At 40.2% G+C, this 24,837-nt stretch overlaps 3 protein-coding genes across 9 annotated transcripts; 1 reads left to right on the top strand and 2 right to left on the bottom strand.

Moving 5' to 3' along the window:
• Positions 1–378: 378 nt before the first annotated feature.
• Positions 379–7,629, bottom strand: LOC141808843 (uncharacterized). 3 transcript variants are annotated; one of them, XM_074695585.1, is made up of 6 exons: positions 7,565–7,629; positions 4,745–4,854; positions 2,130–2,447; positions 1,733–2,014; positions 1,519–1,633; positions 379–1,347 (listed from the first exon to the last, which is right to left on the bottom strand). In XM_074695585.1, exons 2-6 carry the CDS (start codon positions 4,809–4,811, stop codon positions 1,290–1,292), a joined length of 840 nt encoding a protein of 279 aa, XP_074551686.1. In that variant the 5' UTR covers positions 4,812–4,854; positions 7,565–7,629; the 3' UTR covers positions 379–1,289. The 3 variants fall into 3 exon arrangements, with proteins under 3 accessions (XP_074551686.1, XP_074551684.1, XP_074551687.1); XM_074695583.1 differs by lacking the exon at positions 7,565–7,629 and having other exon boundaries at positions 4,745–4,992; XM_074695586.1 differs by lacking the exon at positions 7,565–7,629 and having other exon boundaries at positions 1,519–1,627; positions 4,745–4,992.
• Positions 7,630–7,805: 176 nt separating this feature from the next.
• On the top strand, positions 7,806–19,322 carry appb (amyloid beta (A4) precursor protein b). Of its 4 annotated transcripts, none has more exons than XM_074695577.1 (18): positions 7,806–8,043; positions 11,247–11,414; positions 11,498–11,627; positions 11,719–11,831; positions 12,224–12,414; positions 12,504–12,730; positions 12,872–13,039; positions 14,173–14,306; positions 14,440–14,514; positions 14,599–14,757; positions 14,987–15,115; positions 15,266–15,365; positions 15,697–15,764; positions 15,978–16,116; positions 16,203–16,256; positions 17,017–17,108; positions 17,185–17,331; positions 17,411–19,322. In XM_074695577.1, the coding sequence occupies exons 1-18, from the start codon at positions 7,984–7,986 to the stop codon at positions 17,513–17,515; spliced, it is 2,259 nt and encodes a 752-aa protein (XP_074551678.1). In that variant the 5' UTR covers positions 7,806–7,983; the 3' UTR covers positions 17,516–19,322. The 4 variants fall into 4 exon arrangements, with proteins under 4 accessions (XP_074551678.1, XP_074551679.1, XP_074551681.1 ...); XM_074695578.1 differs by having other exon boundaries at positions 7,807–8,043; positions 17,414–19,322; XM_074695580.1 differs by lacking the exon at positions 12,872–13,039 and having other exon boundaries at positions 7,808–8,043; positions 17,414–19,322.
• A 124-nt stretch (positions 19,323–19,446) lies between these two features.
• On the bottom strand, positions 19,447–24,172 carry gabpa (GA binding protein transcription factor subunit alpha). Of its 2 annotated transcripts, none has more exons than XM_074695581.1 (10): positions 24,039–24,172; positions 22,382–22,481; positions 22,164–22,308; positions 21,981–22,065; positions 21,657–21,881; positions 21,365–21,559; positions 21,179–21,235; positions 20,925–21,047; positions 20,279–20,471; positions 19,447–20,099 (listed from the first exon to the last, which is right to left on the bottom strand). In XM_074695581.1, exons 2-10 carry the CDS (start codon positions 22,456–22,458, stop codon positions 19,877–19,879), a joined length of 1,323 nt encoding a protein of 440 aa, XP_074551682.1. In that variant the 5' UTR covers positions 22,459–22,481; positions 24,039–24,172; the 3' UTR covers positions 19,447–19,876. The 2 variants fall into 2 exon arrangements, with proteins under 2 accessions (XP_074551682.1, XP_074551683.1); XM_074695582.1 differs by lacking the exon at positions 24,039–24,172 and adding an exon at positions 23,689–24,021.
• Positions 24,173–24,837: the final 665 nt, after the last annotated feature.

Genomic DNA, 24,837 nt, shown 5'->3' with positions numbered 1-24,837 from the left:
TTATACATGTTGTGATATTAAAGCCAGTGGTCTCAAAATTTTTAAATAAAAACAGTACCATGCAGAGGAAAAAGAATTCAACAAACTTTATTTTATTGTTTACGACAGGAGCCAACACAGGGAGAATGCATCACACAGCAACAATAATGTCGAAAATTTTGCATCACCTTTTTACAAAAAAAATACATCACCATTCAAACTGTACAACATCTGCAAGAAAAAAAAGCTTATTGGAATATTTAGAGAGAATAAAATTACAAGAGGAATTAACTGTACATAACAAGTACTTAGTTAGGTCATGTTAAATTACCTGATTTTTTTTCACTGTCAAGCACCATCAGTCTAGGTTATTTCTGCTGTCTTATTACAGCTTAGGTTATTTCTGCTGTCTTATTACAGCTTTATTAAATCCACATGTTTCAGCTGTTTTTGGTTTCCTGATGGTTTAATTTTGGTTTGCAGCTTCCTGGAGAAGTTTGGTTTCATAATCAGCAGAATGGTTCCCCACTTCCTTAAGTGCTTTAAGTGCTTTAACCTCATTTCAGACGGAAAGAAGTCACTGTAGAAAAAAAGTCTATTTCCATGTAGGGAACCTTAAGAGACGTCACATTTGATGTCATGGCCTTTTGAATTCACAGTTTCACACAAAACTTGTTCCACCACACGTGACAAATAATAAACCGAACCTGTTTAATACAGAAGTGAAACAAACCCTGCAAGTTAATCACAAGTCTGAAATGCCCTTGATGAAAAAAAAATTGAAGATACAGCCTGTACTGAAAACCTCTTACAGTAGTCGCCATTTGTCATGTACATGTAAAACATTTAACAAATGTATAATGAAGTGTACAGTGCTGCTTGCGCGGCGAACATATCTCCCAAAATCAAAAAGAGTGAGCAACAGCTTTTAAAACAGTCACACAATGCTGATACCATCTTCCACAAAAACAAGACTCGACAAATTTCTCTCTATATTCAAGATGACGCTTTGATATATCTGAGGGTATTAACACTCTAAATGAAACTGGTCTGGCAGCCATGCACGACATCCTAGCAATCTCTTGAACATTTTTTCAAAGACAGATAAGATACTCAGCAGTCTGGTTTCTCCCAGATGTGACAAGTCCCTCTGTCACTCCTGCCCCCAAAAGTTCTTCAGAAAAATCTCACAGTATGGACATGCTTTTAGAAACAAACACGTTCCACGATTGGCATGTTTACAGGACTCAACCTGCCTGGAGACGGCACCCTGGCACAATGCCACTCCAATGATGGACCAGGGAGTGTGTTCACGCCGTCACCTTCATTTTCTGTGTTTCTATGCAAAATTGTCTTTGTCCTTTTCTTCTAAAAAAAATAATGAAAGACAAATTAGTTTGTTTTGAGATCCGGCAGCTATGACAGATTTCTACACAAAACAACACAACTGATTTCAGCTCGATTGAGCAACTGCGACATTGTGCAACTGTCCTTTTGTTGGTACTACTCCAATAAAGTCATTAAAGGTGGAAAACTCACCGTGAGAGTCTGAAACGATAGCACAGGTAAACAAAGATGCCAAGCACCAGTGTAACTGGAATTATCGTCAAGTATCTCCAGGAGTGTTGGGGAATTTCCTGACTAGGACCTAGGACTAGGAAAGATAATAAATACCCATAAAGTTAGTGTTTTATCTAACGATATAAAGACTCTAAATGAATCTCATCCTTTGTTATATCAAAACCATTCTTACTTGTCTCTGGCTCACAGGTTTCACTGATCTTAAATTCGTATTTTGCCTGAACATGACATGAAGGTGTTGCAGTTAGGCTGCGATTAGTGATGAATTTGCTGTGGAAGTGGTGGAGGCCAGTGGAATTATCCCACGAATAATAATGAGCTATATTATCCGTGGTTGAGTTTTTAAGACGTTTTCCATCCATTTTCCACCAAATCTCAGCATCTCTGTAGCGTCCATTGACATCACACTGGAAAACTTTAGCACTGACATTCTTCACACACCTGTTGTACCTGGCTGTTGAGAGAAGACATACGGGTAAAATCATACAGGATTATCTGACTTTTACATTGGTTAAATTGGGTAATTAAGCAGTGATCAAATGCGTACGGTGTGCACAATAAAGACTCACCATAAACCTTTAGATCTACAGAGCGATAGGTGTATCCTCCTGACCTCTTAAAAGAGCATACATATGTCTCCTGGTCCCCTGCTGTGATGTTGGTTAGGAAAAAATCACAGTTGGCCCCTCCCTCAGGGGCAGATAAATGGACCTTTCCCTTGAATTTTTCACGTATATTGTAAATGCTGTTGTAACTGAACAGCACTTGAGCATTATCTCCTTTTCCTTTCTGCCACCGAAACTCCTCTCTCAGGTCTCTCCCTGAGCAGTTGCATGGCAGATGGACACTTTCGTTTAGGAAACCTTCAATTGTTATACTGTCCTCACCTACAAAAGAAAGATGAATGAGGGTTAATATTGGGATCTGCAAAGTAACTCTGATTAACACAAAATCTTGGAGGAGTGCCACTAAGGTTTTACTCTTAAGCTCAGTTTCTGCATGCAGGACAGAAATGCAGCACAGATAAGGGATCCAAACAGCATTCCTCAAATTTCATTTTGTCTTTTTTTTTCACTCTACATGTGTTTTGCCATTCTCATTTTCCAGACAGAAACTGAAATAAGGGTTTTTATAAACACCAGTGCGATAAAACAGGGATTTTTTTGAGCTGCAAATCATGTAAAGCTACAACAAGGAAAGCAGAGGGACAGAATCTAGACCAAAAGGTACCCACTCTTTGAGCAACTCATGAAAGGTCAAAACATTAAGTTAAAAGCTGGCTAATGAACTGTAAAGATTAATATTTGAATGTACTTCAAACAAGGTCAAGTTGATATGAGACAAGATTAATCAACAACTAAGAGATATATTTCCACAACCAGTAATTATCATTAAATACTTATCATCTTATCATTTAGAATTAAAAACTTAGAGACACTACTGCAGCTGAATGATAGGTATCATTTATTTTAGAGATTTATGAAAACAGATAAGACCTAAGCACACATTTCACTCAGGTCAAAGGAGACACAATCAGATCTTTATGGCGCTTGGAAAAAGCATGAAGAAATCTTGGAAAGCCCCAAGCACACCTACTTTACAGGTATAACTTTGTGAGACATAACGTCATCGGTTTTAAGTGAGCAGAAGATCGTGGGTGAAAGCTTCAAATCAAGATTATTAAAAATGTCAATAATGGAAAACAATAATTTTGAAGATGAAAGGGTCACATGAATTTTTTTTGCTATGAAGGTTGTGACATGTATTGAGGTATGATGTATTCATGTACTTATTAACATTAGGTAAATTAATTATGCTATGTTACGTTATGTTAAGCTAACTTTTTGCAAAGTATGGCTCTTGTGGATGTGAAATGAGCATAATTACAGTTGCAAAAAAGAGCCCAGCCATTAACTCTCCTCATCGTCTCCACCCAAACATAAGTGGACAAACTGTCATCTTTTAATATCCTGCACATTTGGAATGAACTGGAGGGCATACTTAACCAGGACTTAAAGATCAAAACAACTTTATAAAGTTAACATTGTCCCATTATTTGTGACATGTACTTTGTAGTGCTTAGGCTGTGATTTGTGTCTGTTTATTGTGTTTTTAGTATGAACTTTGGTTGTCCCTCCGCAGGCTCCACAGTTTTCACAATTTAAGAGCCATTTCACAAAACAGAGTAAGTAATACATGTTTACAGTTTAAATTTGTAAAAATGGTACATTTGATTTCTGTTTTTTTTCCATAAAAGAGAAAATCTTTTTTTTAATTACCTGTACTGGTATGATCCTCCCTATGTACTTACAAGAATTTACAAGTGTTATAAAATAGAACAAATCTGACCCTTACCACTGACCCTTTTTGTTAACACACAGCCACTCCTTCCTCACTTTGTTTTCCCCTCTCAAGGGAAAAAGTGAGGAAATAACGGAGAAGTTGATGATTAATCCTATTATAAACAATCCTGGCATTCTGATCCAAATATTTTAGAAGCCCTGCTTTTATGCATCTAACTGAACTGTTTCAAAACGTGTGACATGATGCATTTTCACTGAAGAGCCTCACATCTAGGATGCAGACACCTCTGAGAAGAACATCGCAAGAAAAAAAAAGCATTATTTGTGAGTTACCAGGTCACTTATTGAGGAATTATCCTGAGGTTTGTAAGAAATAAAATCATCACTGCATTATTATGATTCATTTCTTGTCAATGTGGTGTAGGCATCAAACAAGTGATAGCGTGTTGAGAAAATGAGGCACTTTTGTTAACACGCAGTCATGACACGCATTTTATAAGAAATAAAAATGACAAACCAAAATGATACCAGTGCACTCCCGACCTTCAAAAAAGATGCATATATGATATTGAAGAGACGTACATTCTCTCACATTTGAGCCCTGACATGATTCTGACTATGCAAACGGTTAGACACCAAAAATTTCCATAAATCACTTAATTCACTCAAACATACCAAAAAGTTAGTCACAAGATAATTTTGTGGAAAGTGGAGGTGGTAGGCTACCTCACTATCACTTCAGTTTCAGCTTGATCTACACGACCACTAATGTCCAGCACGTCCTCACGTGTAATGCGTGTAAATCCATTTTCATGAAACAATGAAAAGACAACCTCAAACAAAACTTCTGAATAGTTTTAATGAATAAAATAAAGGTTTACCTGTTACAAAAAACACCATGAGCGCTCCTAGAAATATCTTCATGTTGCGGACTTTGAAGGAAGACATTATCCAGTTATGCCCAAGGGTTTATTGCTTCTCCTGCAGACGTCTGACAAGAAGTGAAAGCGGATCAAAGTCAAACTTCGATCACATGCCCGAACTTCCGGAAAGTCCTGAAAGTGAGAAAGTTCACTCACTGATTATTACTCGGTATCCGCCTCCTTCCCTCCCTCTTTACTAAACCACTACTAGAGAAACCATTCACACACCGACACACTCAGAGAAACACTTTCAGTTTGTAAAGCCCGGGGGGGGGGGGGGGGGGGGGACTCTTACTCATGTGTTTGCTATGGCAAAAACAGAACAAGGACTGAAGTGATGGTCTTAAGGAAGCCATTAGCAACCATGTGTCTTTTGGGCTCTTTTAATTTACAGGAAATCTTGACTTAATGTGAAATAATCACAACTTGTATCCTAAAATACACTCAAAATTCTTGTGTTACATCAAATGTGGCAATAGCCACATGATGCATCTGCTGACTTAGCCCACACAGCAACAGTTTTGGTGAATCAGAGGATGTCAGAGCTGAAAATGTCATAAAAAGTTATGGGTCATTGTCTATGGAGGACTATATATATTAGAAAATAAATAAATAAGGAAATAAAAGCGCTTTGCGCTCATATTTAGTTTTTATATTTTTCTTGAGGCAGACACTGCCAGCATGAAATACAGAAGAAAATGTTATTCAAATGAGCTTTCTTCTCTTCTTTTTGCTTTCTCTTTCAAGATTCTCCCTTCCCTTCCCTCTTTCCCTCCCAGCATCCCCCTTTCCCTGATTCCCATGTGATGAAATCTAACCTCTCAGGCCCAAAATTAGAATATATCATGATCCTCAATAGGTATCAATTTTTATTTATTTTTTTGCCTTTTGTATCACAACTCACTATACTGAATCTTGATCAAAGCTCTCAATCGAAACAATTTCTATTTATTATTCTTGCTATTTTCAGGGTATTGAATTCACAAAGTCCCTTACCCATCCACTGAATATGTGATTCAATGATGTTGAAAGAATTATGGCTGTGGTTACAAAGACAACACATTACAAGCAAGACAAAGGCTCTAAGTTCTTTTATTTCCGGGGCGTCCATAGCAGTTTTAAATTGAAGGAGTCATTTTCAAAGACCATCACTTAGTATGAAACTGCATTTTCTATTTACTAATGAACAGAGAGACAATTTTGATAGCTAGGTTTAAAATTATCATGTGATTACCACAGTCATTCCAGTAAAATCTTGAAGGTACTGCTCCATGTTTGGTGTGAGTTCGTCCACTGGTTTGTGTTGGTTTTTGTAGATCCTCTGGATTAAAATGTTCACTGCACGCCTAGGTGCTTCCACAAATTTTTGCAAAGCTTTGTCCCTCATCTTTCCCGGTTACCCTCACCCAGTTGGCAAGGATACTTTAATTGACAGGGAAGTCATGGAAGTTCAACTGGGGGGATTTCTTTTTTCTGTTGGAGCAACAAGGGATGCTGTTCCAAGCTTGTGACATACTGTTGTGAAAAGAATAAAAGCAACAATGTTTTATCTCCATGATAACACTAACTTTGTTTTGATAACTCTTTGTTGATAACTCTAACTTTGTCTTTTTATACTATTTGTATAAAAAGAAATCCAAGTTGAATGGTATTGTTGTACACAGCTAGAAAGTAGTCTTTAGTATTGCTCACATTCACTAGACTCATTCTAAGGATATATCCTAAAATGTAAATGTTCATCAGCCTTTTCAGCTGATAACAACTGGCCATGGCAGTTTTAAAGTAGGAAATCGTGTTTACATAACAATAGATGTGCCTGGCTTGGTTATTGCTTACTAAGAGACTGCACATCCATAACAACACACGGTGACTGATTATACATTGATATGGAAAGGAAATGTATAAAAAAGTGAGGCTATACACACAGGGAGGTTGCTAACATTATTAGCATTGCTTAGCTTCCATTCGGGCCACATCTAGAAAGTTTCACGAAAGTCAAATTCAAATCAAAAGTAACATCAGCAAGACAACTTGTTTCCTAGTTGTAAATTATATTAATCTTCTCTATAGCTTTCAAAATTGAACATTGCTTATCTGTGTTGCCTCTTGTCTTTGCAGCTAGTGTCTGCCTCAAAATAAATAGATAAATATGAGAGCAGGGCGCTTTTATTTCCTTATTTACTGATATTTTAGTCTATTTCAAATTTGTTTTGCATTTATTTTCATATTTATTCATTTAGTTACTTACATAAATATTTTTTTATTTTTTAAATTTTGTTTTCATTTTCCCTTCCACTAATTTTTTTTTTTTAATTTTTGGCAGTTTTGGTCCTCCATAGAGTCATGTTTCTTCACTGATCAGCAGGGACTTGAAGCACCTGTTATCTTGTCTCTTAGAGGGTGGCAGACAGCTATGAGAAGCTTTGTCAAAAGACTTCTTTAATTTTGGTGGGATGAGCAATTGGCAGCAGAAGAGTGTTACTTCACAGAACATCTTTTTCGAAAATACTAGGCAAATTTTCTTTGACTTTTTGTTCAGGCTTAGGTGTTCTTTCTGGGTCAAATTGGGCCAAAGACTGTCAAATAAAGTTATTGTTTTTCCAAGGATAAGAACTACATTTCCCATCAGCACGATCACCCACGAGACTCTTTCAGGAATGTGCATTTTGGAAGTAAATGAGTAGAGAGCAGCTCTTTTTTGACACCACTGTTAACCCATGTTTTAATCTGTGCTCTATATCTCTTTCTTCAAGAAAACAGACAGATCTTGCGTCTCACCACCAAACGTTGCAGGTCTGTTACTTTGCTGTGAAAGGATTGCCCAGGTCATCCAGGTGAGACGTGGCATTTAGAAATTTTCCGATTTTGGTGCTGATAAACACATTTTAGCTGTGGATTATGAGCAGGAAAACATTTGTAATTATACTATTTTCAGATTACTTATAACCTCCTCACAGGTCCTTTAAATTACATGCCACACATACACACAAACACACCCCGCCCGCATGGATCCAAACACCTCCCCTCATCCTAACACCGTCACCATCGGGAGCTAAACAGGGAGGGATCACGGGGATCTGGATTGCTGGTCTTCAAAAGAGTCTGTGTTACCCACATTTTGCCAGCTGGTTTAGAACTGACTATATTACTGCTATAAACGCAAACATACCGGGGTTTGTGGGCACCGGGAGGACAGCATGGGAGAGCACACGGCGTTTCTGCTCTTACTGGTGGCGACCTTGACGCTTTCATCCGAGGTGAGTACAGCAGAGGAATCTGTTCCCTGGCTCCGCTATTCTGCGGGCCTTTAGCTTGTGATTTAGCAGCATACTTGGACCACAGCGCCATTTCAACTGTGACGCATATATAATATAATAATAAAGAATCTAGACTTGTTTCCTACACTGGCTCTGATTTTATTATCATAAAAAGACTGTAACACAAATGACAGAACGACAATATAATGGTGACATCCCTGCTGCTATCACAGAAGTGTCATTAGAATACACATTAGGGTGAACATTTTCTTTAAATTTTTTTTAGATATTTATTATTCCAACTGCCTTTGAAATCAAAAATAATAACCAATTTGACACATTTGTAGCGTACCAAGATTTACAAACTACAATTAGCCGATCGACTATTGAGTTATGCTACCGAGGCCTACCGATAGATGTCAGTGATTGACAGCTGTGGCCCGTCATGTTGGACTTGTTTTGATTTGTCCTGAGGTTAATTTTAACCACAGCCCTGTGTTGTTGTACTCAAAACAATGTTTAAACACTATTTTTATTGTTTTTTATTCAACAGTGAAGCTAACTGCTCGCATTTTGCCGTAGTTGACATTTTCTAGCTTTGACACGAAAATGACAGGCTGGCATGGCTAATCGTTCAAGGGTCCGTTAAAATGTACAATATAAACGGTTAAAACACACATTTAACGTTTTGAAACTGGAAAAGTGAATCTTCAATCAACAAGGAGCTGCTGTGTATTGATATTGCTGAGGAGAATGGAAAAAAAAGATGCAGCCCTTTTTAGTTTGACACAAGCAAGATGGCGCCTGCAGCCTGCACTGCTGCTGTGCTGATGTGCAGGATTGAAGAGACACTCTCAGCTTTGAAACAGGTAGAAACATCACAAACAAGGCCTGTTATTGATATGTATCAACACAGAGAAGCAAAGTTTTGTTCCAGCAGTGCTGTATTTAGTGCTTTAGGTATCTTAGGAACGTTTAGGCTCATTATAACAACCATACTGTAGGTTCTCCACCCAACAAAAGCTCCGTGCTGCAATGAAAAACGTTCCCTCAGAGGAATTACGCAGCAGCATTTTTGAATACAGCATTCATATCTTTGCTGATCAAATATAAGCTTACATTTATTATTCCTCCTTCATTGTAGGCTTTTATTATTTGAATGAGACCATTTTTGTACTTCTACTTCATCAATATGTTTTGACACAACTAGATATAACATATCCTATTTAGAAATTGTAAATTCTAATTTGGATCACATGTTTAGCATGGTGAATTCTGGATTCTACCCAACCCACGTTATCCAGTAAAAGTCCCACTATTGTATTGCTAGTACTCACTCCAGCTGAATGTATGATCTTCTTACATATGCTGCAGGAAAGAATATCTTTTTTGTTTGTCACAGATAAGTGGAAAAACCACCATGTAAAGCAAAGTGGTACAAGATAATCATGGCATGTTTTACCCTAGAATACCTTACTAGTCTGCTTCACTCACCAAAAAGATAATTCAAACGCCATATCGCCATTTCTAAAACACTACTGTAGCTCAACACTTTCAAGAGTTGTTTTAACTTCTTATGGACTCAGCCCTATATTGGAGAAAAACACAGAATGACCCTTTGGATTGTATCTTCTTTCATTTAGTTGATACCCATGAAGGATGTGTAGACCCATGTTGTGCTGAGTTTTTTTGTGTGTTATGTGAAAAAGGAAAAAGCAAGAAATATAACTTGGAAAAAAAATCCATCCATTGTGCTGCAATTTTTATCTAATTTCTAACTTTTTATTTTACCAGGAATGTTTGCAATGTAATAACATAGTCCATTTACAAGGGAATCCTGTCTAAGACAGCAGCATAAAGAGAGCAGGACAGAACAATTGGAAATAACTAGAAAAAATTAAACCAATCAATAAATTAGCAGCATTCAGAATTAAACAATGTAAACAAGCTCATCAGATAATTCTTAATCCTTGTTTTGAAATAATCAAAACTATCAAAACAATCCAGTTTTAGGTGACTTTATAGCTCTGACCAGGATGAAGGAGCAAAAACACTGTAAGCACTTTGACCAAAGACAGAGCAATGTTTTCTGTTTTCATGCTGTTAAAGGCTAAAACGTCATTCAGGTTCTGCTGCCAGAGTGCCCTACACACACACGCAGGAGTGTTATGGAGCTTCTGTCTTTGATGCAGGGCCAGGTTAAACTGGTTATCTCAGTGTAATCCTTGACTAATGAGCTCAGGCGCCATTTAGTGGTAGAACTTGGCCAGATATGCCCTGTGACTCCAATGTTTTCAGAAGAAACGTGATCTGAAGGACATGACAGATTAGTGATGTGGGTTTAATTACTGCGCTTGGACTGCATAGATTCGCAACTTTATGTTTTTGGATGTCTCAGCCTAGTATACAGAATCCCACTGCACTGTATTACTTTATGCACCAAATACTTGGTGCTGCAGTTTGTACTGGGCTTTAGTGGTTGTAACAGGATCAGCCAGACGGAGGTGCAACTAAAGACTAACATCGTGCAAATTTTAAAAGGCAAACATTGTATCCAGTCAGATTGTCTTTTTGAGATCGTAAACAGATGGAGTAGTAGGACGCCTGCAGCATCTGTCTGTTCTGATGTCTGCCAGAAAAATAGAGCGCCTTAAAGGCAACATACCAGTCCTTCCACCTACTGTTTTCCAAACACAAAGGAGAGAAAACAGAAGCTCTACAGCACATTGCCAAAACCTGTTCATTTGGGAAAAACACCCAATTATCCCTTTGGTGCAATAGTTTTTCCTCTCTTTTCTCGTATAGGCTCCATTTTCTTTCCTGGTCTCTTTGTGCGCTTTTTATAATAAAGGAAATGAATAAAACCGCATAAGCCTGGGTTGCAAAAGGCACATGTTCAGCCCTGTGGCTGTGGCTGTAATGCTGAGCACTCTGGCTTATGGGCTCAAGGGATGAAACTCAGTATCTAACCTTGCTTTGGCTAAAAGCAGCAGTCATGTCCTTTTTTTATTCATATAATCTAAACTTGATGTGATTCAAAGAGAGCAGCATTTATAGTGGTTGACTAATCTAAATACTCCATGGAGAAATGAATGCACAAGCTGCATTTGTAGGCAGCATCCTAATATGTTTATGGTTAAGCTCTGCTGAGGCCAGTGAGGAGAAATCCGTCTTCATTGTTGTTCTCTCCTTTCTCTGCTCAGGTTCCTGCTGATGACTCTGTGGGCTTACTAACTGAGCCTCAGGTGGCCATGTTCTGTGGGAAGCTCAACATGCACATCAATGTTCAGAGTGGCAAATGGGAGTCTGACCCGTCTGGAACTAAGAGCTGCATCGGCACCAAAGAGGGCATCCTGCAGTACTGCCAAGAGGTAAACAGAGTGAGACAGCAAAGCAAAGAGTTTCAGAGAGAGGTAATGAGATGAGAAAGGGAATTTAACTCTCTCTTTTCCAGGTGTATCCAGAGTTGCAAATCACAAATGTTGTGGAAGCCAATCAGCCCGTCAGCATCCAGAACTGGTGCAAGAAGGGCCGCAAGCAGTGCCGTAGTAACACACACATCGTTGTGCCGTACCGCTGCCTGGGTGAGCAGTCTTATCAACTCAGGGAGCTTGTTTTTATGTCGGAACAGCTGAACACTTTTTACTGAGCAAACATGTTTTCTGTCCCTTAAAGTTGGGGAGTTTGTAAGTGACGCCCTTCTCGTTCCTGACAAATGTAAGTTCCTGCACCAGGAGCGCATGGACCAGTGTGAGAGCCACCTGCACTGGCACACGGTCGCCAAAGAGGTAAGTTTGAACAGTAATGTAGCGCTGATGTCCCTGTGTAAACTTCATTTGGTTTTTGTTTGCTTCTGGCTTCCTCTTTCTACTTTCTCTTCTCGCTCTGATCTCCTGCGGGTGTTTCTGAAAGACTCAGTAGTTTTAATTCAACTTCTTCTCCTCTGACCTTGAACTTTTTTTGCTGTTTAGTTCTAGGGCTTGTTCCTTTTCTTTTATATCCTTTCTGGATAATAACCTGTCAACACCACAGAAAACTGTTTGCTAAGCATTTTTTTTTTAATTCTCCATTATAAACATCAAGTGAGCCAAACAGAATTATTAGCTTCAAGTCATGTGGCTGAATTATGATCATTTCCAATACTGGAAGGTAATTGATTCATGTTTGTTGTTAAAATTAGTCCTGTGGAGACCGCTCCATGAATCTCCATGACTATGGGATGCTGTTGCCATGTGGCATCGATCGCTTCAGAGGTGTGGAGTTCGTCTGCTGTCCCGTGGAGGCCGAGCAAGAGGCAGACAGCGTTGAGCTTGAAGGGGAGGAGTCAGATGTCTGGTGGGGCGGAGCTGACACCGAATATTCTGATAACAGGTATCATCACTCACGCACACGCTCACTGACCTCATCCTGTACGACACAAACACACATGTGATCTGATTCACCACCTGCTGTCCCTGCAGCATGACGCGTCCTGCTGACACTGAGCCCGCCACCACTGAGGATGACGAGGATGAGGATGAAGAGGCTTTTGAAAGAGACGAGAACGGAGATGGTGATGATGAAGATGATGATGATGATGAGGAGGATGATGTGATTGATGAGCGTGATAGTGATGAGCGAAGTGCTAACATTGCCATGACGACCACCACGACCACTACCACTGAGTCTGTTGAGGAAGTTGTCAGAGGTAAGAAATAAACCGAATTCTTTTATTGTTTGTATCCATCATGTGATGTTTTGTTGTCTTTATGGTTTCCATGAATTTTAGAAACTCATCCCACATTTGACATCCCTTTGTGTTTGATGTTTCATTGTGTGTGTATCTCAGCCGTGTGTTGGGCTCGAGCTGAGTCCGGCCCCTGTCACGCCATGCTGGAGCGTTGGTACTTCATGCCTAAGAAGGGCCGCTGTGCCCCCTTCTTGTTTGGGGGCTGTGGGGGCAACAGGAATAACTTTGACTCGGAGGAGTACTGCATGGCCGTGTGCAGCAGCTCGTGTAAGTCCCAGGATGGGAGCTGTCTAGATCCTGAAGCGCCGTAACACCAGCCTGATTCCTGTCGTCAGACAGATCGTCTCTTTGTTCTAACTTTTATTCTGTCTTTTCCTGTCTGTCCTGAGCATCAGTTAGCTCTTTACTCATGCTAACTCATAGCAAGAAATAGAGAGGAAATATGAAGGCCTTCAAATCAAACTTCACCCTGCGAACAAACTTTTCTTTGTGAATCTTTCACGAGGATTTGTTTGTTCTGGTTAGAAAAAATCAGGGTGATTATTTCTTTCATAACATGCATTAGTTTGTTTATCAAAACTTTCTATCCTTGCTGTCTCTGTGAACCTCAACCTAAGTGTATTTGTTCTTATTGTGGATGTACCGTAAATCTTTGGAAACAGTTAACAAACACTCTGTAAACTGGCTCGGTAATCTCCTCTAACTTCAGGGCCATGTGGTTTTTATCTAATGATACCCAACCAAGATAGAAAAGATTGATTTCACAACTGTTTATTTCCTCAGCTCATCATTTCCTAACCATAACACGAAGTCATTGTTCTTCCAGCATGTGGACACAGCAGTGAAAGTACTGACCTTTGAATGTCAGTGTGCATCTGCATGCGTTTCTACACAGTGAGCTTGCATGCCTTGCAGCTGCAAGGGTTTGTGGATCTCTAACAAAGTCATCCTGAATGTTTAACTAGTTGAGTACTGCTGTGTGTGTCTCTGACCACAGTGTGTATGTGTACATGTATGTGTTAGGGGTGGTGATTTGCAGTTTCCACCTGACGAATCAACACATCCCCTGTGCTGCAGCGTCTACCCTCATCCTGACTCAGCACTCCTCTTCTTATCTCCAGGCTCCCACATTAAATTAAAACCAACACACAGCACTTATACTGGGAAACTGATCACCCTTTGTCCCCTGATAACCGTTTGCCTTCTACACTTGTTCATGTCTGTGTTAGAACATTTTCTTTTTGTATCTAACCTCTTATTTTGTCTTAAACATTTGTCTACATGTGCTGAAACACTGGAATTGAATGCTCCTCATTTTAGCTGCTAACTTTGTATCCATATTATCCTTCTCCTTTTGTCAAACTGCCTTGGTCTTATTCCTTCCTCTTGTTGTTCTTCAGTGCCAACCATGGCCCCGAGTCCTCCAGATGCAGTCGATCGTTACCTTGAAGCTCCAGGAGACGACAACGAGCATGCCGACTTCCAAAAGGCCAAAGAGAGCCTGGAGGCCAAACACCGTGAAAGGATGTCCCAGGTACGTGTGTGCGTGTGTGTGTGTGTGTGTGTGTGTAATCTCCAGGATATTTTTCTCTCAAGTTGTCCAATGATAACATAAACTGAAACTGTCACGCTGTTAGTGGTTGTTTATTTTTCCTCTTGATGCACAGGTGATGAGAGAGTGGGAAGAGGCTGAGAGACAGGCTAAGAGCCTTCCTCGTGCTGACAAGAAAGCTGTCATTCAGGTGGGACGTCCAAGACAACCTCTTTGTGCATTTATGTGCTTTACATGATCCTTTGTTGACTGAAAGCTTGTGCTCTATTTGCAGCACTTCCAGGAGAAGGTGGAGGCCCTGGAGAGGGAGGCAGCAGGAGAGAGACAGCAGCTGGTGGAGACCCACATGGCCCGGGTGGAGGCTTTGCTCAACAGCCGTCGACGCCTTGCCCTGGAAAACTACCTCAGTGCCCTGCAGGCCAACCCTCCACGGGTACACACACATACAAAACCAGACAAGACCACACATCCTTACTCACACCTCAGTTCTTCTGAAAAGTAGAACTATTACAAAAAGATATGGGTGTGATTATGATTCACCTTTTAGGCAGGATTAGAGCCAAGTTACAAAAGCTGTCTCAGCGCATTTCCATCAAAGAAAGATCAAAGCATCAAGTATATTTTCTTTTTTTTCTTATGGTCATAATTTTACTTCTTTCCAGGCCCGTCAGGTTCTGAGCCTGCTGAAGAAATACGTCCGCGCAGAGCAGAAGGACAGGCAGCACACGCTGAAGCACTACGAACATGTACGCACCGTTGATCCCAAAAAGGCTGCGCAGATCCGACCTCAGGTGCTGAAGCTCAAACACATGAAGTCAAAACATACCTTTAAGTGTTTTATTAAATGATGAGTATTGCTTCAATTTGAAGATGAAACTCTTTAATCCCTGAAGACATAATGTTTCAATAACCAAACTTCTTTCCCTTCTTTTGTCTGTCAGGTTTTGACCCACCTCCGTGTGATCGATGAGAGGATGAATCAGTCGTTGGGTCTGCTTTTCAAAGTACCAAGTGTGGCAAATGAGATCCAGAACCAAGTCTGTAAGTATCAATGTTCCACTTAACATGATGCCAACAACAGCAAATCATTTGTTGCTGTAATTACTCAGTTAAAAAGTTAATGCTGCTGTCATCAGACTTCTAAAAAGTTACCTTAGAGAGCCTGAAGATGTTTTAAAATGTCTGTTTTTGTTCCATTGCTGTGACCCTATGTGTGTCAAAGAGTCATCATTGCTAAAGAGACCCTTCAATGAGTGTAACCACTTTCTACCAGCAGTGGTACCATATAGACTTCTTTTCATAGCTCATCCCCTCCCATACCTCCTCTGCTGTCTCATCTCTCCCTTATGCTCTCTTTCCCTTCTTTTTTCAGCTGTTATAGTGCAGAGAGTTCAGTCTGAGCTGTCTCAGCAAGTCTCTTCCCTGCAGAGCGATGGGAGGGTGAGTCAGTTTGCACCCACTCACATATGCATGGATTCTGTCCTGTGTAAACTGCACACTCTGACATGTATTAATAGAACCGCCTCGGCTGCACATTGATACAAGACAAAGTCAGACTTGACGCAGCCATGACCAGACGGAAACAGAGATACAGTTTTCTTAATTAGAGTTTTAAAGAGAACTGTTCAGATTTAACGTCTGCTGTGTTTGCAGGTGGACGGCAGGGTGAGCTACGGTAATGATGCTCTCATGCCTGATCAGGCTTACAGCTCTGCTCCTATGGATCCCGGCCTGGACGGACTGGGCTTCATCCACCCGGAGAGCTTTAACCAGCCCAACACAGAGAACCATGGTAACACAAGCACACAAATAAAACATTTAATAAAGACAGAGATACTTACTATTACTTAAATATTTACATACTGTTTTGTTCTGCAGTTGAGCCCGTAGACGCTCGTCCAGTCCCTGACAGAGGACTCCCAACACGGCCTGGTGAGTTGTTGTTTGTGTTCAGGGCAGAATGTAGCATTAAACTTTTCACTGAGTAACAAATACAGAGCAGTGGAGGAGTCATGTTTACAGCCCGTTTCTAACCAAACACATCTTGTGCTTGTGCTTTGGCTAATGCACTGACTAACAGCCTTAAGCACGTCTGATGAAATCATTTTCATCTATTAACAGTTTTTACATGTTTACATCATTTTTTATTACAACTGGTGTTCAGCAACATGTGTTAACATCTGTCATAAGCAGAACAGTAAAGTTGCTTCACTTCCAACATCAACAAGGAGCCTTTGGTGAATACTTTGCTGCTGGGTGGTTCAGTTATACAGAAGAAGATAAAAGTTACTGGAAAAGTTTTTAGGATGTGACTTTAATCTGACTTTGTCTCGGGATCCTGACTTTACTCCAACACAAAACTCTAAATCCTGGATTTATTTTGTCTTAAACTTCAGAACCTGGACTTTTCCAGATTTTACGCTCTAAACTACGCTCTACTTTTTTTTCCAAGACACCAGTTTTAAAATCCTGAATTTCTAACCTATTCTGACTTTATTTTCAGAATACTGACTAATTCTGATTTTCTGAGTGTAGAGTTGGAATAAAGTCTGGATTCTGACTTTGTTCCATCACTTCACTCAGAGTCCTGACCTTTTTCTGACTTAAATCTCAAAATACATTAAAAAAAAAATTTACCCTTTTTTTTATATTAATGTTTTTCTCATACGTCTGTATCTTCTTTTGTTTTTAGTGTCGGCTCTGAAGCCAGAGGAGATGCCTGAGGTGCGGATGGAGACTGAAGAGAGGCAGAGCACCGGATATGAAGTCTACCATCAAAAACTGGTATTTTTAACGCTTCTCATTTATCGCTCTCTGTTCTCTCTTTGTGCACACTAACAGCTTTGTGATTGAACTGCAGGTGTTTTTCGCTGAGGATGTCGGGTCCAATAAAGGCGCCATCATCGGGCTCATGGTTGGAGGGGTTGTCATTGCAACTGTCATCGTCATCACCCTGGTGATGCTGAGGAAGAAACAGTACACTTCTATTCATCACGGCGTTATTGAGGTGAGCACATCAGCTCCACTGTTTGTTCATTCTTGCATTGAGGAGAAACTGTCATACTCATCCTCATGCTCTGGGTCAGCAGGTGGACGCAGCAGTGACACCTGAGGAGCGTCACCTGGCCAAGATGCAGCAGAACGGCTATGAGAACCCCACCTACAAATTCTTTGAGCAGATGCAGAACTAAAGAACTGCTGAGTGACATGTTTTGTTTTTTCAGGTGAATCCAAACCCCACACTCTGTCTCTATCATAGTATTTGTTCCATTTTGAGCCCCTACACCTTGAGTTTGTCACCCGAGTACTGTAAAGAGAGATTTTTATTGTTTTAAAATGAGGAAGAAGTTTGAAAACCGCTTTGTGTGACAGGTTTCTGTCTCAGTGAGAGGTCTAGGCCAAAGGAAGTGACATGGAGCAGCCTTCAGAGCATCTCTTGGAGCTTAAATTGACCTGCGATTGGACAAGGGTGCCCTGTTTCACCTGCACGTTGTATCCAAACACAGTAAAACACCACAGTGTTTGTAGTGACGTCACTGCAGTACTGCGTTCACCGTGAGACGAGAAACATGTAAACCCCAGCACTTTAAATCCCCCTCTCTCCCTCAGTACTCCATCTGTTTGTTCCATTTTCCCCTGAGCTGCCCTCACGTCCCCACCGCTCTGCTCGGCTCTCTGACGACAGCTGTCCTGTGTTTGATGACATAACAGCTCCACAAGCTCTCAGAGCCCCTCTACGCACGATTTAAGCAGGTTTGTTTTTCAAAAAAGGATGAAAAAAGCAGAAAAATATCCATAATCAAAGTATGTAAAGTTAAAAATATTGAATGTTTTGTTGTCTGATTTTTTTATGTGTAATATATAAAGAGAGATTAGCTGTAAGTATACGTAGTGCATGGCAATATTGACGACAGATACCGTATACTGTATGTGGGGGCCCTTGGGAGAGGGCCTCTCATTGGTTACTTTAGCAGGATTGTACATTTCTAGTGTCTTCTTTGTGATCTTGTGATATGAAGAAGAAAAGAGTATTCAGAATCTGGTCTGCTTTGTTCCCACAGATTGCTTTAACTGACCTTATTACGCTCATCTCCATGCTTCACTGTTGTGTTAGCTGCATGGGCTAAACGCTCTATATGTGATATGAAGTGTTACAGCATATGAAAGGAAGAACATTTTGATACTGTTTGCATTTGATGCACTTTCATTCTGGAAGTCTGAACATAATCACCAAATATTGTTGTCGTCAAGTACCTGGCGTGATTTGATCACTGCACACGCTTTGAATTAGAGAATATCATTTTTAGAGGTGAGGAGCATTCCTGATTTATCATTCCAGAGTCTCTCAGTATTGTCTTTCTTTTTGTACGTTTTTTCAGTCTTTCCTCTTGTTATTTATGTGCTCTTTCTGGCTGTGTCAGCAATATTGTACATCGCCGCACTCGTCAGATCAACAAAGATGAAGACAATTTTCTACAAGGCTTCATCTTCACCCACATTCCTTCACTAAATCTCACATCCCACACATTCTATTTTTCTACATCTCCTGTGTAAACATGTACAGTGTTTCTGTCCGTCCTGTGGTGGATCGTTCCTTTGCCTGCATGTTCCACTCTCGCTCGTCATCATGAAGACGTGACGAGCTGCAACTATCAGCGTAGACACATTTCTCTTCGATTGATTTCAAGTCGCCTCCTGTAAACATGAATGTGACATGCAAGAGATTTTGCATTTATACCATAGAAATACAACACATATCACCTCTTCACGCTCAATCTACACTTGTACAGACACAAATGAAGCTCTTAATCAGGTGAATGTTTTAAAATTTGTTATTATGCTCAACCTGGGTGTCTTTTGATGCTAGTGTTAAAAAAGAGGCTGTATTTCGTTCATGGATTCAGTGACTTTCCTTTATGTGTAGTTAAATGAACCATTTGCTTAGAGTAAGAAATGCTTTCTACACCCACTATGACATGAATAAAATTTTGAATGTACCATCATGTTTCTCTCACTTCTTACTTTGGATCTCTGATTTTAAGGCACTAGGTATACGTCATTTTAAAATTAAAACAAGAAGACTGAATGTTAAGAAAAAATCTTAACACTTTATTCCCCCTTGCGGACAAAAAGGTCCAACAGTTCAGGGAAAACATGAAATCAAATACAAAACAGGGTCTCTATAAATGGAAAATATGAAAATACACTTGTACTCGCAGCGATCAAAAACATGAAATTCTGGTATATACAGTGAGAACAGGGGACAAGAAACATGTTACAAAAGCTCATCTGGGTTTCAGTCACACATTCATCTGCGCACACTCAGAAAAAATACACATTCACACTCTTGTCCTGAACACTCTCCTCCTCTGGGTTAGAGTTAAAGAAAAGCTATTTAAAAAACTGCCACAGCCTAAGTCAAATCAAAGAAACAAAAAAATTGTTAATCCACACTATCAGCCTTGCTTTCAGTGTCTCAAAGAAGAATTCATTTCCTGGAGGACAGAGTTAGCCTGTGGCAGCCGGAGGGCGCTGTTGCGTAGTGTCCTCCTTCAACTGTCTTTGTCTAGTGTTGTGGTGGCCAGGGTCACTGTAGTGATGGGCTGACCAATGCCGTGCATTTGCATACGAGCCAGCTTCTTCTGTTCACACTCAGTCACCAGGTTGTTGAGCTCAGCTGCGCTGTAGCCAATCAGAGTCCTCAGGTCACACACAAACTTGTAGACAAAGCGCTTGCCCTGTACCTTGCTGATCATGTCGCCGTCGTAGTAATACCTGAAGAAGATACAAGATAGAAGCCTGTTAGTGTCATTGAAATAAAAATATATTTAGGAAAATGTGCAGGTTTTCTTGGCATGAGGATTAGAAAACAAGTTCCTCTTAGACTGAATCCTGTGTTACAGCTTAAAAGTCCACAAGGAAACAAAAGAGAGTATACGCTAGGCGTGGATTACCTGAGGGCTCTGCTGAGTTTCTCGTAGTTCATCGTTGGCTTGTTCTTGCGTTGTCCCCATTTCTGTGCCACGAGCTCCGGCTGGTTGAGTTTAAACTCTCCCTCTTCTCCCACCCAGGAGATGCAGTCCCTCGAATCCTTGTCCGTCAGGAGCTCCAGCAGGAACTGCCACAGCTGGATCTGACCGTTGTTACCTAAGAGAAAAATAGTAGTTCAGTGAAAATAAGGTAGAGTGTGAGTGTTCTGCATGTGGCTGCTGAAAGACCTTGATGAGGTAGTTGTGCTCTGATAAGAAAGCCAAGCACTCAGTGAAGAAACTAATCCCACTACGCCCTCTACTGATAAGATTCTTGGCCTATCACACGGCTCCTTATGTCCCCAAAGAGCCAGTATATCACTGAGGTTACCAGGCGGGACCCTCCCTTCGCTGATATTTCAACTCGATGGTCAAATTCTTTGGTGTAAATTAACAACCACTCTTCTTCTTCTTCTGCCTTATCTCTTAAATTGAGCATTTTCACACTTTATCTAAATATTGTGTTTTTGTAGTTAAAATATTTGGTAGAAAAGATGTTCTGTTAGATCTTCTGGTTGCTTTCTGCTGTCATACCAACAGCCCACCGTTTCCTGTGTGTAGTGAGATCTACCTGTGCGGTTGCCAGGTGAGCTTCTCTCCTCTCCTGAAATCCTGGGAGCTCTCGGTGTTCGGTTCTGCTTCAACACCTTTATGGCAGAGGGTGTGCTAACGTGAGCAGGGATGATCTGCACGGCTGAAGAAACAGATGAATATGTTAGATGCCACAACTTTCTAAATCTAGTCCACAGCTGAAGGAATTATGTATTATAAGTTTCATAAAGTTAAGTGTAAGCATATTTAAGACAGTCTTTTTCTAAAACCTACGTTGATCAATGGTGACAGTGGCATCTCCTCCAGACTGGTCTTGGCTCGCCAACACATCTGAGAAGAAAAAAAATCACCAGATGAGGGATTTTGTACTAGAGTAAATCTGTTCAGAACAAGAAAAGTATCGATTTCTTCAGACAGAGGCAGAGGAAACCTTCATCTTTGAATTTCTTTCCTGCTTACATTTACGTAGGAGCTCAAGGTGACTCCAGAGAATCTCTCCATTTGGCACTTTTTGAAGAAACTCCTCCTGGTTGAATGAGCAGAGATCTCTACCCGGGATGTGAATACTGCCGATCTCCATCTCATCAATGTTAAACTCCTTCATTACCCACACAGCCCAGTGGATCACCTGATCAGCCGACCACAGCACAGGGTCTGAAGATGAGAGAAAGAAGCCTCATGAAGTCAGTCATGGTTGACTAACAGGATTGTTTTTCCCTCATGGATAAGTCATTATGATGGCGTCCCTCACCGTATGGTATGCCCAGGCGGACCTGCTCTTTGCGGTAGCCTTCTAGGGCTGCAGCCCAGCGGGTAACCTGCTCTGATGTCTCGTCTGTCAGAGCAGACCGCTCCACAGCAATGAGCTGACCTTCCTCCACCAAAGTGCCATCTTCTCCTGCTGCATCTGGATCAATCACCACCTCGACTGTTTCTACTGGCTTCACAATTTCCAGAATGTTCAACTTTTCCTCACCTGAAACACACAACAGGGTGAGGCTGATGCTTGAATGTGCAAGTTTGAATATGGACACTAAAATCCTGAATTGTTTATCATCTGAGCTTTAATATGAACCTGGTTTGGTTATAATCTGCAGACTGAGCTGCACGGTGCCATCTGTCTTTACTCCCTGGTCAAACAGGCTGTGATCAGGATGGAGCTAAAAGAGGATGGAAACAAAAAAGCAGAATAAATTAAAGGGGAAAAGGAAATCTCCATCGCTTTAATGTGTCTTAATATTTATCAAACACATCTTACCTGAATGTCCTGCAGACAGATCTCATAAGCATCCAGTGAGATTTGGATACGCGGCTCTAAAAGTTTCTTCAAATTCCCGATGGGCTCATTGATGTCAATGTCTTGTTGTATCAAATCTGATGCAGTGATGGTCTGCTCCTCAACTCTGAAGGTAAAATAAATGATTTAAAATCTGTACACACGATGGGTCTCCCAGTTAGAATAAGCTCTTTCCTCACCCTTCCTCCAGGCATGTCTGTTTCTCCCGCTCATCAATCTCAATTTCTATCATCTCTTCCGTTTCACTTTTAGACATCCTGGTTTATGCAGAGAACCAGGCTGTGGGGAGAAAAAGAGAATGCTGATGGTAATGCATGCAAAAAACGATATTTTATGATATTTTTGTGATATTTTGTAGATCCAATTGGTCTTATTTTGTATAACAATCAAGAAAAACTGACATACAGAGTACAGATTTCTGTCAATTAAATGCTTGTTTACAGGATCATGAACTTGATCAGCCTGTTCCAGGATACTTGTGAAAAAAAGCTATCAAAACCTATACAACACAATATGTTCTATATCAGAAATTATTATATCTTTGTAAATAAAATGCTTATTGTTATTATTGTCAATTGTTAATTTCTTAGATTTTTTTTGCTTGCTCTTACGATATTAGTTAACTAATAAATACGTGCTATTTTAATACTTATTTGATTATGTTAAAGAAATTCAATTGTTTGTTTAAAAGTTTGGTTTTGTTTTTTTTGCACTATCTGCAAACTTGCAGTTTTCTCTGTTCTGACTTTATAGTTCATATTTTCTTTGGCATTAAAAAACAGTCCATTCTATTTCAAATAAAATGCCTAAACCTGTATGTTTATGTGTCAGTGGGTTATTGGTGCATACTATTGGTTTGAACCAGCAGCTCATTCAGGCCTTTCAGCGCCTCCTAGAACAGTTCACTGACTGCTCCAACTGCTAACATTAGCCAACTCGAGGGGCGAGGCTTAAGCGTCTAAAGGCCAAATGGTAGGCCATCAAAAGTAGTAACCAAACATAAATACGCGTTAAAGACACACATTGACTTGACGCATAAAAATATAATTGAAGCGTAGAAGCTGATCAACACTAAAACAAGTTAGCTTCAGTGTTTGAGGTCGGATGCACAACGGGGCGAGGCATCCTATGACACAACCGCTGCTACCAGCGTGCGAATAATCGGTTAAAATATCCAACAAACGCACAGCACCAGATTAAATACACCGATCATCGTTCAATCACACTTTTACTCCGTGAGAAGAAAACTTTTAAAACGGAAATAGAATAAACGGAAACAAAACAGTATAGGGCAAATGGAAAGGAGCCGGAAATCCTGGCTAAGGTTTGCAGCATGGCAAGACTTCCGAGAGGAGCCCTGATAAATACATGAGCTCCAGGAGAAACACGAAGAGACTTTGACATACGATGCTGCTAACAAAATATACATCTTCAAACAGGAGTGAGGACTATAAAGGGGGTTAATCGAATGAGTATGTATACGTACTGTGTGTTAATGACTGGACGTCGATCAGCAGCAAACCTCTGCGCTGCACTACGTAGCGTTAGCTTCACTGTTAGCAAACAGCTAACGACCAACATAGACTCTATTGTTTGTTATTTTTCAGCTTAAATTGCCTCTAGAAAGGAAATTAAACCGAAACATTTGTCGTTTACTACTACAATCTGGGTGTTTAAGTTATGAAGTAGCCTCTTCACCCCTCGGTAAAGAGGAATCGGCTAAAGCTAACAGGCTAGCTTTAAAATAGCGGGAAGAGTCCAAGCAGAACCAACACGCGACACTAATACAACAAACCGTGTCCAAAACAAGCCCACCGTTAAACTCAATACCCATACCTTGAGCTGCAGAACTTGAGAGATGGCAGAATATTTTCAACAGTGGAGAAAAAGCATCCAGTATTTACACGATTCCTATCAAGCAAGTTTTTGGTCAACTAGACACACAAGTGAGAGGAGGGGCGGAGACTAACTGGCAAAACAGTCACCCTAAAACATTGATCGGGAAGATTTCTGGATAGCATTAAAGCAGAGCCTTCACTGCTTTAAAAGTAGTGGTTAAAGTCCCCGAGGAGACATTGTAAGTGATCTTGAAATAGTCTCGCTTTTCTTTATTTGCCTGTCCATAACTCATGATATATATTGAAATCGGCACCATCAAAATCGATCTATGCCTGTGTTGCATTTCTCCGTTCTATAATTTCATCTGCTCTGACGTTTTTTCTGTAAGTCAGTGCAGTTCCAGTATCTGAAGGATAGATCGTACGTCACACAGTAAAACTTTGTCTGCTGGTGTAATGTTGATGGGATGGGGATTTTTTTTTTTTTTTTTTTTTTTTTTTTTTTTAAACCTTAAAATGGATTGGTTTGGTCAACCAGGCACTGTAGTATGTGGTCTCAGCTGTTTACAATGTACTTTACCCTTGTGTGTACATTTTCATATATATTTTATCTTACTTGCATAACACTGTTCGTGCTTATCTTAGTTGATATGTTAAACTCCTGTTTGAATTTCCATTCTCTTCAATCTGTTAATAAACTTATCTTGATCAGATTGTCTATGTTCATGTTTTCATTAATTTGGCAAATTGTATTACATCTACAGTAATGCAAATGTTATATCATTTTTCTGTCAAGA

The sequence above is a fragment of the Halichoeres trimaculatus genome, unplaced genomic scaffold, assembly GCF_033239565.1.
Source record: "Halichoeres trimaculatus isolate MK-OKI-2021-1 unplaced genomic scaffold, fHalTri1.1 fHalTri1_scaffold_19, whole genome shotgun sequence".
Taxonomy (NCBI): domain Eukaryota; kingdom Metazoa; phylum Chordata; class Actinopteri; order Labriformes; family Labridae; genus Halichoeres; species Halichoeres trimaculatus.
This window is presented reverse-complemented; position numbering and strand designations above follow the sequence as displayed.